This window comes from Eriocheir sinensis, chromosome 39, assembly GCF_024679095.1.
Source record: "Eriocheir sinensis breed Jianghai 21 chromosome 39, ASM2467909v1, whole genome shotgun sequence".
Taxonomy (NCBI): Eukaryota; Metazoa; Arthropoda; class Malacostraca; order Decapoda; family Varunidae; genus Eriocheir; species Eriocheir sinensis.
Genome location: NC_066547.1, coordinates 14602721 through 14616579, shown reverse-complemented (window position 1 = coordinate 14616579; position 13859 = coordinate 14602721). Strand labels below are relative to the sequence as shown.

Sequence of the window (13859 nt, the reverse complement as noted above, 5' to 3'; positions counted from 1 at the left end):
TGAACGTATTTTCATATTCGGATTCTGTTGTTGATTCAATGTTTTGTACTATAAAAAGAATACAAAAAATATTAGTGACTTTTTGGAATGTAATATTCTTTATGAAACCCAATGGTTACATCACCTCCTTCTGGCTAAGAACCGTACTGAATCCACGTCTTGTGTGGAGATGTTAGGTGCACCTATTGACTAAAAACAAATAATTATGTTGAAGATAAGTTAGTCAATAACATTTCATGTTCAGACCACTTTTCATTATCAACATGTGCAGTATTTTTTAATTATTTGGATTAAAACATTTGTTCTTGTACATACAACTCTCCAAATATGTTGGTCATCTCAGATTTGAAATAAACAATGAAGAATTTGTGTCAATACGTTGCATCCTCGGCAACGAATTTGGTGTTTGGGTGAGAGAGGGAGGGGAGAGGAAGATAGGATCAGTGCACTGTTGCCAGATGATGAAAGTTTTACACAAATTCCATAATACTTCTGAAACAGGAAATCATGAAATCGTGAGGAATAGACATTCCATAGCTTAGTGAAGCAGGATATTATGAAACTATGTTTTAGGCAATTTACTCCTGTTATTCTGTAATTACACATGCATCCCTGTGTAAAAATTACCTTTAATTATACAATCACTGCTTAGCCAATGAGCAGACAATTTCTTTGCCTATGTTGTATAACAGTCAAGCTAAGTAAAGATCTATTAATATTTTCTGAGCCTACATGAGGGTATTGGGGTAGGGAGAGTGGAGATCCAAGCATGAGACACCTTTCTGGCCAAAAGCCATCAGCAGTGTCTTAACTGATTCAGCTAGGAAACAAGACCTGCCAGGGATCCGGCTCAAGAGCAAAGGCTTTATCCAATGTTCTCCACCTGGTCCCCTGTCTATCCTGGCTTTACAATTCTGGGTTGCCACTATTTTTATATTACATAGTTGTAAATCTATCAATAGTTCTATGGATGATAAGGACAATAACATCTGAATTAGTAGTTTGAAGGTCTTGTCATGTCTACAGAACTTCGCTTGGCCCAACTGGCACTTGACAGTTCCAACTCACCAGCGTGGGATGTGCCGGAACAGGAGAAACGACCATCAACCAAAATGCCTCTATTTGTCAAGTCTCTGCCTGTCTTCTCTTCTCCTTATGATACTGAGGTGAGATGGTACCAAAGTTAAGACATTGCTAGGCACTTTTCCTTTCAGTTTGAATCAGCCTACTTTTATTTGCCTCATTTATTAGTCACCAGTAATAGTGTTAACCCGGTAGCAGCGGGAATCATGTTTCTTAATGGTCCCTCTAAGCAAGAAAAATGAGAAAAAATCACCCCTCACACAAACCATTTTATAATATACAGTGGAGACTCAATACTCGAACTTAATTCGTTCCAAATGGCTGTTCGAGTATCAAAAAGTTCAACTACCGATACCTATCGATCAGGTAATTCGTTCTAACCTTAGCAAAACCTTAAGTTTACAAAAATTTCAATGTAAATTTTTTTATAATTTTGATTTGTACTTACCGTAAGTGAAGGCTGGTGATGGATAACGTAGAAGAGGAGGGGAGAAGGGTGGGAAGGAGGAGGGAGGTTATTCGTCGGAGGACAAGTCACCGTCTGGTAACTCGTCTCCTGGTGTGGTTCCTGTGAACCCACTAGTGGAGGGCTGTGGCACACTAACACTTGCACTCTCACTAGATTCCTTTTTCAACAAGAATCTGTCTAATGTGATCTGCCTTTGCCTTTTTTTCCAAATGTCTCTGAAATGCTACATCAAATTTTCATCAAACTGGTTTATGCTTCTGTGTACGGCAGCAATATCAGGGTGGCACCTCTCCAAAAAGTTTCCCAACTCTGTCCACTGCTGCAAATATTTCTTGATCTCTGCAGTGGAGACTCTTTCCTTGCTGTTCCCCTCCTCCTCCCCTGAAGACAGCTCCTCAGTTACCTCCTGCAGCTGTTCCTGGTGAAGTTGACGCAGCTCGCCAGTGGTGAGGTCTTCAGTGTGCTTGCACCAGCTCCTCCACATCACCACTGTCCACCTCAATGCCTATGGCCCTCCCCAGAGACACAATGTCCTCCACCACAGCAGACTCCTGGACTGAAGGCTCGAATCCCTCAAAATCCTTGGCTGTCACACAGGTCAGCCACAGATTTTTCCAGGCAGACTGCAAGGACCTCACAGAAACTTGACCCCAGGCTTTATCTATAAGCCTTAGGCAGTGGAAGATATTGAAGTGATTCTTCCAAAACTCCCTCAGAGTGAGCTCTGTTTCAGAAGTCACCTCAAAGCACCTCTCGGCATTGTCCATCAATAGGAGGGCCTTGAGTGGTAGATTCTTCTCTATTAGGTATGTCTTCACTGCAGGTGCAAACACCTCCACAAATCACTCCATGAAGAACTGCCTGGTTGTCCAGGCTTTCTTGTTTGCCCTCCACATCACACTGAGTTTGCTCTTTTGCACACCGTTCTTCTTGAATGGCCTGGGGTTTTCTGAATGGCACACGAGCAGCGGTTTAATTTTGCAGTCGCCGCTAGCATTGGCCCACAGAAGCAGGGTTAGCCTGTCTTTCATGGGCTTGTGTCCTGGCAAACACTTCTCTTCCTTTGTTATATAGGTCCTGTTTGGTAGTTTTTTCCAAAACAGGCCTGTCTCATCACAATTAAAGACCTGTTGTGGGCTTGCCATCCACAAATTTCTTAAATTCAGGCACAAACTTCTCGGCGGCAACTTTGTCAGCACTTGCGGCCTCGCCGTGCCTCACAACAGAATGAATTCCAGTTCTCTTCTTGAAATTCCCAAACCACCCCTTACTAGCTCTAAAATCTTCACTGGAGTCAGAGGTAGTATCACAAATAAGATCACCATGGAGCCACCTAGCCTTCGCACAAATTATGCCCTCTGACATAGAATCACCAGCCATCTGCCTTTCGTTTATCCACACCATCAACAATTTTTCCATTTCTTCCACTGCCGCAGATCGCTTAAGTTGCTTTTTCACACCCATCGCCACATCAGTTCCCTTAATGGCCTCCTTGTTCTTCAGTATGGTGGCTACTGTAGATTTCGCCATACATTACTCAGCTGCAAGATCGGTGATTGTTGCTCCTTTCTCGTATTTATCAATAATCTCCTTTTTCCGTTCAGTGGTCGTCACTACATTCTTCCTTTTAGGCTAATTTTCACCACTAATAAGCCTCTTTGGTGCCATTGTAAGTTTCTAAATGAAAAATCACAGACAGAACACAGGAGAATGTTGTTGTTCTCACGACTGCGGCGGGACAACTGGCGGCGGCGGGGAGGGAGAAGCCAGGAGCCTTTGTTTACAACCACGTGTGCGGACGTTCGAGTACCAAGTCGAACTTTTGCGTTCAAGTATCGAAAAGTTCGACTTCCAAGACGTTTGAGTATTGAGTCTTCGCTGTATATCAAAGCATTTGTGATCAGATTATGCATCATCTATTTTGGGGGGTGGATATGGCACAAATTTGGCCCGTCGCTGATACAGGGTATAGCCATAAATTTGGCCCGTCACTGCTACACAGTATAGCCATAAATTTGGCCCGTCGCTGCTACACGGTATAGCCATAAATTTGGCCTGTCGCTGCTACCAGGTTAAATAAGTTTAAGTAACTGAGTAGTATAATATATGTGTATAAAGTGATGAATGCCTCTGTGCCAGAAGTGAAACATTTTGGCAAAAAGGATAAGGTGATTATTGTGGCTGCTCATTTCTCCAAGGTGCGTTGTGGGTGCTGCTACACCATTACCATGGCCAGACCAAGTCGACTTTCTGGGACAGGGAGACACCAGACCTACCTGTGGCTGTGCTCCACTGATGGGGTCTCATCTCACATCACCATCTACCTCATGCAGCAGGTGAACAAAATGTTTATAATGTTTGGCCCGTTGCACCAGTTGGCTATCTTGATTCATGGTGCAAGCAAGTGTTTATACTGGTACCATCATGTGCTGCCCCCGGGACTCATTTTTACTCCACTGTAGAGAGTTTTGCTAGAGTCTAGATAGATAGGTGGTCTTCAGGACAGCATGTAGGTGGTTTTAAGTCACTCAGTGATGATTGATAATTGTCAGCTTGTAGTGGCAGGTGGGAAGAACGTGGGTCCTCCAGGACACCGTGCCCACACACTGACTACTGAGCCACCACCTTAGGACAAGCATATGAAAAGTAATAGCTTACTAAATGCTGCTGTAAAGCTAATTTTCTATTGTAAAGGACTTCCATCAAGTAGGGATATATCTGATTTCTTTGATATGCTATTTTCTCTTGATTTGCTGTATTTTTTGTTCCAGCTAATATGATTTTGTTAAAAATTTCATTTCTTAATCCTGCCATGCATATGAGATTTTTTTTTTTTTTTTCCCAGCAGAGGAGACAGTGCAAGGGCAATGCAATAAAAAAAAAAAGCCTGCTACTTACTGCTCCTGAGTAGAGTGGAGTGGCCAAAAAGAGAAATCATTTTCAGGAGGAGAGGTGTCCTGATACCCTCCTCTTGAAAGAGATCAAGTAGGCAGGAGGAAATACAGATGAGGGAATATAATTCCAGAGTTTAGCAGCGTGAGGGATGAAAGAGTGAAGATGCTGGTTAACTCTTGCATAAGGGGTTTGGACAGTATAGGGATGAGCTTGATCAGAAAGTCGTGTGCAGCGGGGCCGCAGGAGGGGGGGAGGCATGCAGTTAGCAAGTTCAGAAGAGCAGTCAGCGTGAAAATGTTGATAGAAGATAGAAAGAGAGGCAACATCGCGACAGAATTTAAGAGGTAGAAGACTATCAGTAAGAGGAGGAGAGCTGATGAAATGAAGAGCCTATGAGGTGCATACTCCATATGAGGGCGGACAAGACCCCTGTATATGGATAGCAACTGTGCGGGGGAGAAGAACTGGCAGAGACGATACAGAACGCCTTACCTCGAGGAAGCTGATTTAGTGAGAGAGGAGATGTGAAGTTTCCAGTTAAGATTTTGAGTTAAGGATAGACCAAGGATATTTAGTGTTGAAGAGGGTGACAGCTGAGTGTTGTCGAAGAATAGGGGATAGGTGTTTGGAAGATTGTGTCGAGTTGATAGGTGGAGAAATTGAGTTTTTGAGGCACTGAAGGACACAAGGTTCCTTCTACCCCAATCGGAAATGATAGCAAGGTCTGAAGTTAAGCATTTTGCAGCCTCCTGTCTGGAGTCATGTACTACCTGTTGTGATGGTCTTCTATTGAAAGAAGTTAAATAATGCAGAGTGGAGTTGTCGGCCGTATGAGTGGACAGGACAGTTTGTTATGGAAAGAAGATCATTGATGAATAACAGGAAGAGAGTGGATAGGACAGAGCCCTGTGGAACACCACTGTTGATAGGTTTAGGGGAAGAACAGTGACCGTCTACCACCACAGAGATAGAACGGCCAGCAAGGAAACTGGAGATAAAGGAACAGAGAGAGGGATAGAATCCGAAAGAGGGCAGTTTAGAAAGCAAAGACTTGTGCCAGACTCTATCGAATGTGGATGTTTAATAGATCAATTTCACTTTTATTCTTTATAAGCAAAGATAAGGTTTCAGTAAATAGTATATTTCTGTAATTACCTCACACCCTACCAGTTTGTGAATAACTATTAAATGAGTACATGGTAGCAACAAAAAGCAAGCTTAATGGGTGTAGCCTTAAGTCATGCAAAAGTAGAGCCTTATTGTATCCTAGTTATTATTGTTTTAAACTTATTAGATAAAGTATTCATTGAACATAACTTATCCCCCAAGGTTGGTCTAAGAGAGGTGGTGCGAGTGGACATGGTGGAGGTGTGCATCACTTCACTGCAACATGTGCCAGGCATCACCACCACCACTGAGGAGCCCTCCTTGCGTGCCCACACTGTCTGGATGGGCACCCATTCACACAGGTATCTACCTCATCCTCAATATACAGTTTTTAATTGTGGCAAAGCAGCTAGGTTCTGATGTACCACAAAATTTCCCATTCAATATGTGGACTTAGAGGTACATTCTTTGCATAAGGCAGCCTCCAAATCTGGATTTCATTGGGAGTGTGAAGTCCCAGTAAGGGCACTTCCACACAGGTGCTCAAACATCTGTTGTGAACACTGTTTTTAGCATGTTTAGATGCATATTTGTAACAGTATTCTGACAGTTGTTTGGAAGCATGGCTCAGTAATGTTGCAAACATGTTCACAGCAGCAATGATGCACCTATGCTGTCTCATCCACACAAGTGCTGCAAATATGTTTGCAACCAGTGCTGTCAATATTATCTGAACACAACAGTTCACAACACGATGTTTGTTCACTTATATGTTACTTACATGTTGCAAGCACATGTTTGCCTATCCATATAGACATGCCCTAATCCAGTTCTTTATCACTCATCCTATTAGTCTTGAGGGCCCATGATTGAATCCTGGACAATGTTGGGAAAAGATTTATTAGAGTAGATAAGTTTCTCATTTGATTCAAGAAGTTGCAGTTTCCTCATGACAGTCATAGGGGAACTGCCATTTCTCAAACCACATGAATAAATTGATCTACTCTGTAGTAAATCGTTTCCCAAGAGTCCACCCTTTAGTCATTATCCATGTCTTGGGCCATTACACAGCTATGGGCCAGTGGTTGCTATTGTTTAAGGGTTCCCATTAAAAGAGGGCATGCATGAAAGCCTCTGATTGCAATTGAGTTAACTGATATGAAGTAAGATCTATTGGAGGGAGGGTTGGCATTGAACACCCTCAGACTGATGGTGACTGGAATTTAACTCAATGCATCTCCTTTCAGATTATTGGTATACAGTGGGTTAGACCCTGAAAAGCAGACTCAACTTGGGTCTACAACAGTGCCAGCAGCTATCACCACCATAAAGTACCATTGTGACCAGGTGAGTACCCCTAAGAAGCAAAATAAAAAAGAATTCACATTTAATTATTAACTTTTTCAATCTATAATACATTACAATGAGAAATCAATAAAATTTTCAATGGGATGAAATACTTTATTGTTCTGTCTTCCTCAGGTGTATGTTGGGCTGACCAGTGGGTGTGTTCAAGTTTACCGCCGTGGGTCAGATGGTGGATGGCAGCTAAGGGAACCTCTTGTAATCAGTCTTGGAAACCACCCAGTTTCAGCCCTACTTCCAATCAATACCCATGTCTATGCTGCTTGTGGGGACAATGTGAGGGTGGTTGATTGCTTCACAGCTGAAGTAACTGTAAGTGACTTTGTGGTATTTATTGACAGTTATATGGTTGAGGAAATTGATAACTGATAAATAGATATACTGTAAATTTTACAATGATTATTGTAAACCCAAATTAGTTACTCTTGCATGATACATGGAAACTTCTTGGATTAGTCATATACAGATTAAATTCTGATTATCAAACTTGGGCATATCCAGAACTCTGGTTACAGTAGAATCGTGTTTATCCAGCATTCAAATCAACAGCACCCTCATAACAATGGCAAATATCTGGGGCCTTCTGGACGGCCCCAGCCCATTAGTGGCGCAGGTAAATTTTATAGTGGCTACTGTGATGTATGACTTGCTGGGCCCATGCTGCTACCCAGTGTTCCTCTTGACCAAGTTGCTGAAGTTAGGGTTAACTGAAGATCTGGACAGCATGTAGGCAGTCTTCTGCCACTCAGCGATGACTTGAAAAATCAGCGTGTTTCGGTGAGGGCTGGAACCTAGTCTGCGCTAGGTCCTTGGGCTCACCACGCACGCTCGCTAACCACTCACCCACCACCTCCCCAGAGTTTCACTTAAAGTTGAACACTTCCATAACTGAATACAGTCATCCCCGGACTATAACCCTATGGGGAAATATGCATTTGGGGAAGTCACCTCTGACACGTCATATAAAACATGTTTTTTTCGTTCTTTTTAATGACTGAAATGAGACAAGACCTTGCAGCAAGTCGCAAACGTCAAAATTTAGTAGCACAGAAGACCCAAAAGTAGCCCAATCTGGCAACACTGCAGTGTGGCGGCGCGTGAATTTTTTTTTTTTTTTAGGATAATGTTGCTATGAGAAAATCTCGACCAATAGCAGTCGTCCCTGAGTGAGCTGCTGGCCAATAGGAAAGCATGACGTCACAGTCTAACCCATTGCCCCGCCTCCTCCTCTCTCCCCTCCTCTCTGCCTCCTCCTCCCTCCTCTCTGCCTTCCTCCTCCTCTCTCCCTTCCCCCTCCTAGCTGCCACCCGCCCTCCTCTCGGCCTTCCTATTTAGCGTCAATGCATCTGATGGTTGAGAGGTGACTGTATGTAGTAACAGTACTTTATAAATGTTAAATGATGATCTAGTCAAGAAATGTGGGCATTGTAAGGTGGCGTTTATAATTATCAAGGTTACCTTTATCATCGGCGCAAGACGATAGTCTTTCTTGTTTGTAAACAAGAGCACGTGTGTTGTGCCGCCACACGGGCACCTTATTGAGATCTGCTGCCTTTCACCGTTATTACTGGGGCTCATACTCAAAACATTCAAAGGTGCCTTTCGTGGCAAGTATATTTTTGCCTCAATAAAAAAATGATTATTGGCCTTGCGCTGTTCACACTGCCTTTCCTCCGCTTTCATAACCAAATAACAAATGGACGGAATGAGTGGTGTAGGGAAACACAGAAAGTAGCTGTTGTACTACATTTCCTTTGACATTTCCACAGTCTTCTTCGGAGAGATGAGACTCCCTGCAGAGACGACTGCCTATGTATCCTCCTGGTGGATCATCTTACAGGTCGCCTCAGAATAGAGTTTGCTACAATGGATGTAACCAACCACAGAGAGGGATTCATCTGCCTCATACATCGTGGCTGGCTGGGAAGCAGACACAGAAGAATCAGTCAGCAAGCTCTATTCCGAGCCGACCTATGAGATGATCCAGGAGGATACATAAGCAATCGTCTCTGCAAAGAGTCCCATTCTCTTTGAAGAAGGCTGTCAAGGCATTGGAGAAAATATAGAACTACTGTATATTTTTTGGAGAATTATGGCAAAGTAGAATTTTGGTTGTCCAGAAGTGTGTATAGAAAATATTAAGTCCAGGAAATCAGTTTCCATGCAATTAAGGCTCTACTTATTGTATATACAAACAGAAAATTGTTTGTACTCAAAATTAATAGAAATTACTGAGAGCATACCAATATTAAGTTGACGAGTAAAAGTTTTCTTACACAATTTTTTTTCTATTTCAGAAAAAGTTTTCAGTTCATCATGAAGGTGCTGGTGGGGTACAGCTCATGGCTCACTCAGGCATTGGACTTTGGATTGCTCAGCAGAACACATCAACAATCTGCCTGTACCACACAGAAACCTTTCGTCACCTTCAGGACATCAACGTTGCGTCTAACATCAACCGAGTGCTGGGAGACAGGGCTGTTCCAGCTTCACAAATTAATGTTACTGCTCTCATAGCTTCACGAGGTCTTCTTTGGGTGGGAACTAATGTTGGTGTTGCTCTCACAATTCCACTTCCCCGACTTGAGGGTGTTCCCATTATCAGTGGCCGGGCAAATGTGAGCTACCATGCCCACAAAGGACCGATCACATTCCTCTTAACTCTACAGCCCCATGCCAGGCCACATGCCACACTGCCGGAATTAAGGTCAAGCTGTCGTCCCACATCACAAGACGGTCAAACACAGCAGCAAGATGGTTTCAGAATCCCTGGCTCAGAGGATACCCGTAGTGTTGTTGCAACGCCAAATATCACTGCCCGGCTGGAAAAACAACAGAGTGATGGCAGTCTGATACCCCCCAGACGGGTGCCTCCTTTGTTGCGGCAGCAATTCAGTTCCCCAGTGATTTTACGTCGCAAGCCAAGGGATGCCCAGCAACACATGAGGCGCCTATCCAAGACACTTCCTCGTGGACTAGGACTGGGAACATTAGCAGGCAGTCAAGAGTGTGATGTGTATGGCCTTTATGGGGACCTACTGAATGTTCATGAATATGAGGATGAGCCTATGGTGCCTGGGGATGGGCTCCTACTATCTCGGTATGATTCTCTGCGTCGCAGTGACCCAGAGCTCGCAGTACCGTCTCAGGTCAGCACTCTGGACCGCCGGGTCAGACTGAAGGCCTCCCGGCCTCGCTCCTTAGACTTGTCCACCTGGTCCATGGACTCTAGGGCTTCTTCAGCCTGCACTACATCATCAGGATCAGAGGATGGGAGTGGGAGTGGCATCAGCAGTGTCATTACTTCATGTAACACCTCAAGTCTGCCCGAGTCAACCCCCAGCACTACCAACAAAACTTCCCGCCGCAAGGAGACAGACCAGTCCCGGACACTCATGACTCTGATGGGTGGCCGTGGGTACATCAACCTAAAGCTGCATCCAGATGACCCTCACAGCAGCCATACCAATGACAGTGACGCACATGTGGTGGTGTGGGAAATGAAGCTTTAGTCATTCTTTTCTAGTGATGTATCATAATTAAGCTCATTTTTCTTAATTTTATTATAGTCCCTGTGCAATGTGATATGTTATAAGTATGTACCCATATTTATGATGATATTTAGGCAAATTATTGTACTTGGCCAAATCTACAGTATATAATTACCTAAATGTTTACAAAACTAAGAAGTAGATGGAATCAGCCTTGCAGCATGTAATGGTACCTCTGTTAATGAAAATGCTGATTGTGATATCTTTTTTTTTTTTTTTTTTTTTTTTTTTACCATTAAGAAATGTGTCTTGTTCTTATATTAATAGCAAGCCTCAACACAAAATTTCAGATTTGTGTGTAAGCAAACATATTCGCTTGTCAAGATGCTCTATGGAAAGAATTAATCTATATATTGTAGTAGTTATATAAGTGTAAATATCAGATGACTGCTATTTTAAATACATTATTTTGGTCAACAAGGCAGGCTAATATGCTTGCTGTGGAAATACTGCATATAAACATCTAATAAGAGCATTATTTTTATGCAACTTTCATTGACACCCACAATAAATTTAAGTAGAGAGGGTGGACGTGAGTGGTATAAAGTCCCGAGAGGTTGAGTGACTGAGAATGTGGAAAGCCTGAAGATGATCATCTCAGAAAAGGAGAAAATGATGGAGATGATTAAAGAGTTTTGGGAAGAAATAGAAAGTGAATTATTTGAAGTGGGAGAATGGATGTGTGACCATGGAGAGAAAAGATGCAAATTGTTAGGAATTGAGGGTTGTTTGAGGAGTGAGGGTGGTTCATTAGCTAAAACTAAGTATTGTTGACAAAGAAACCGAGCTACAAGCGAGAGATTCAGGGGTCATTCCGGATATTTACGAGTTGGCAACCAGAAGCCGCTAAACCCCAGTCTCAGAGCACCTCTATTTCTCAGGTAATCTTGTCGTGACTCTGTGTTCTACACATCTTCTGTACCATTGGTGTTCATCTCGTAAATAACTTTCCAATACTCTCTAATGGCTTCTTCCATTTCTTCTTTTGGAATTTCCTTTCCTTCCTCATCACAAATTCTTATTTCTTCTTCCTTTCTTTTAATTTTCCCTCTCAACTTGTCTATATGCTCCCATAATTTCTTCCTGTTTATACTTTCCTTGATTTCCCTTGATTTTTTTTTTCATTCATTGCTACCTTTACTTTTTTTCTGTGTCTCTTCTTTTCCTTGTGAATATTTTTCTTTGTATTGTACTTTTTCTTGAGGATTTTTTTAGCATTTCTTCTTGCTCTGTTATAAACTTTCCTTAAATTGATATTTTGCCTAATTTCTTCTGTTATCAATGGCTGCTCTACTACCTTTTCCTCTCCTTCCTCTTATACCTTCCTTCTGTATTTTCTTTTCAGAACTTTTTGTTTTTTTTTTTTTTTTTTTAACGTCGTTGCCTGTTGCGCCGGTAGGCATCTTCCTGGTGGGGCCTGATGGCCGGCCCAAGGCTTCTTCCAGGTGGAGCCTGATGGTCGGCCCAGCCCGTTCTGGCGCAGGCGAGTGTTTATAGTGGCGCCATCTTGCCTTGGCTCATGCTGCCCCCCGGAACTCGTTCTTGATTTGCTTGGACAGCTTACTCTAGAGTCCAGGTTGATAGGTGGTCTTCAGGACAGCATGTGGGTAGTTTTAAGCCACTCGGCGGTGACTGAAAAATCTGAGTGGTAGCGTGGGGATTCGAACCTGCATCGTCCATCACGCGGTGAATGTGGGCCCAGTACACTACCAGTTCGGCCACTGCTCTTCAAATCCTATATCTTTTTTTATTTTCCAAGACTTTTACAACTTCTATGCTGTATTTTTCTAAGGATGCTTCATCTGTCTTGTAATATTCATGCTCCTCCCATCTTCCTTACTTGCTACATTATTGCTAATGTCTTGCCTCCTCAATGTCACTTGTATTAAGTTGTGATCTGACAAGTCATAAAAATTTTGCTGGTCGTCAATTACCATGTTGACACTCTTTATACAAGTTTGATGTGATCAGCACATATTCTATGACATTTTCTTGTTCATTCTGCTTCCATGTAGTCTCTCCTTTGCAGTTAAAATCATCATTTAACATTATCAGATTATATTCTTCTAGCCGGTCTAATATCATTTTACCATTGTCGTCTAATTCTTGTTTTCCTTTAAACTCCACATGACCATTGAAATCTCCTAAAATCATTAAATTTCCATTAATACTTTCACTTATGATTTCTTCAATTCCTTTTTGTAAATCCTTATTTCTTTGCTTATCATTTGTGGAAAAATACACCACTACTAAGCTGATGTGTAAACCAAACATATAAAGCCTTTTAAATATAAATAGTCTTTCATTTTGCTTTCTTGTTTGATCATATCTTAATTTTCTTAGTCTTTTTATGTAAAAACATGATTCCACCACCTTTTCAATCTTGAATCTCCCTCATATTGTCTACTACTTCAATAATTTATTTTTACTTTTCTTATTTTCTCCGGTGTTTCCATTAGACACAACACAATAGTGTCATTAATAAGCTTCTCTATTTCTATAATTTTTGTTTGCGTTAAACTTTGTACATTTATTACTCATATTTTCATCACTCTTCCTTCCTTTTCCTCTCATGTTTTTTTTATCATCTTCAGTTCAGTATTCATATCTACCCTGACTCACGATTTTTCCTCCCTTTATGAAGCATCTTTCGCCATTCCCTCCTTCTCTTAACTTCTTCTTTAAGCTTAGCTTCCTCCTCTCTTTGTTGACGGGTCAAATCCAGGGCAATGACCAGTCTTTTCATTCCTATGTCTTCATGCATTTTTAGATCCTTTGCTCTTGAGATTATTCCCCACTTAGAGTACTCCTCTGTAAGTTTTACAAGGGTGGTCTAATTTTTCCTTTTTGTTTCTTTCCTAGTCTTATTGTTTTCTCTATACTGAAACTGTCAACCTTCAAAATACCTCCAAATACATACTCACATCTTTCTGAATCATCTTTTTCTTTATCTTTGCCTTGCTCTTTCTCAGACTCAGGCAAATTGTAAATTACCAAGTTTTTCTTCCTTTTTTCCCTGTCCTTCATTTCTTTCTGTCTCCTGGTGGATTCTTCTAGGAGCATCTGCATTCTCCTCACTGACTCCTCTACAGCTTTGTCTACCACAGATCTTTCATTTTCCTTCCACCTGCTTGATGCTCTCTGATAGAATCTTATTCTGCTCTTTCATCTCCTTTAATTCCCTTCTCATTTCCTCCCTCAGTTTCTTTACCTCTGAGGAGGCCTGTAGTATGCCTGGCTTACAGTCAGGGCAGAACCACAGGTGGCCTTCCTCATCCTGCAGCAGTTGGTAAAGACGTAAGCTGCAATTCCCACATCCAACATGGAACCACTGCTTACATAGATCACATAGGACTGCGTGATCTCCATCTTTAATTTTTACCTTACAT

General features: G+C 42.0%; 1 protein-coding gene across 7 annotated transcripts in view; it reads left to right on the top strand.

The window, feature by feature from the left end:
- LOC127009053 (rho guanine nucleotide exchange factor 10-like) overlaps positions 1-10954 on the top strand; it is a 169310-nt gene extending 158356 nt beyond the window's left edge. For all 7 annotated transcript variants that reach the window (XM_050881750.1, XM_050881748.1, XM_050881747.1 and 4 more), the window contains 6 exons: positions 1027-1166; positions 3751-3888; positions 5777-5916; positions 6802-6901; positions 7037-7231; positions 9217-10954. In XM_050881750.1, the coding sequence (XP_050737707.1) occupies positions 1027-1166; positions 3751-3888; positions 5777-5916; positions 6802-6901; positions 7037-7231; positions 9217-10431 (1928 nt within the window). In that variant the 3' untranslated portion in view covers positions 10432-10954. The remainder of the gene's footprint in view (positions 1-1026; positions 1167-3750; positions 3889-5776; positions 5917-6801; positions 6902-7036; positions 7232-9216) is intronic.
- Positions 10955-13859: the final 2905 nt, after the last annotated feature.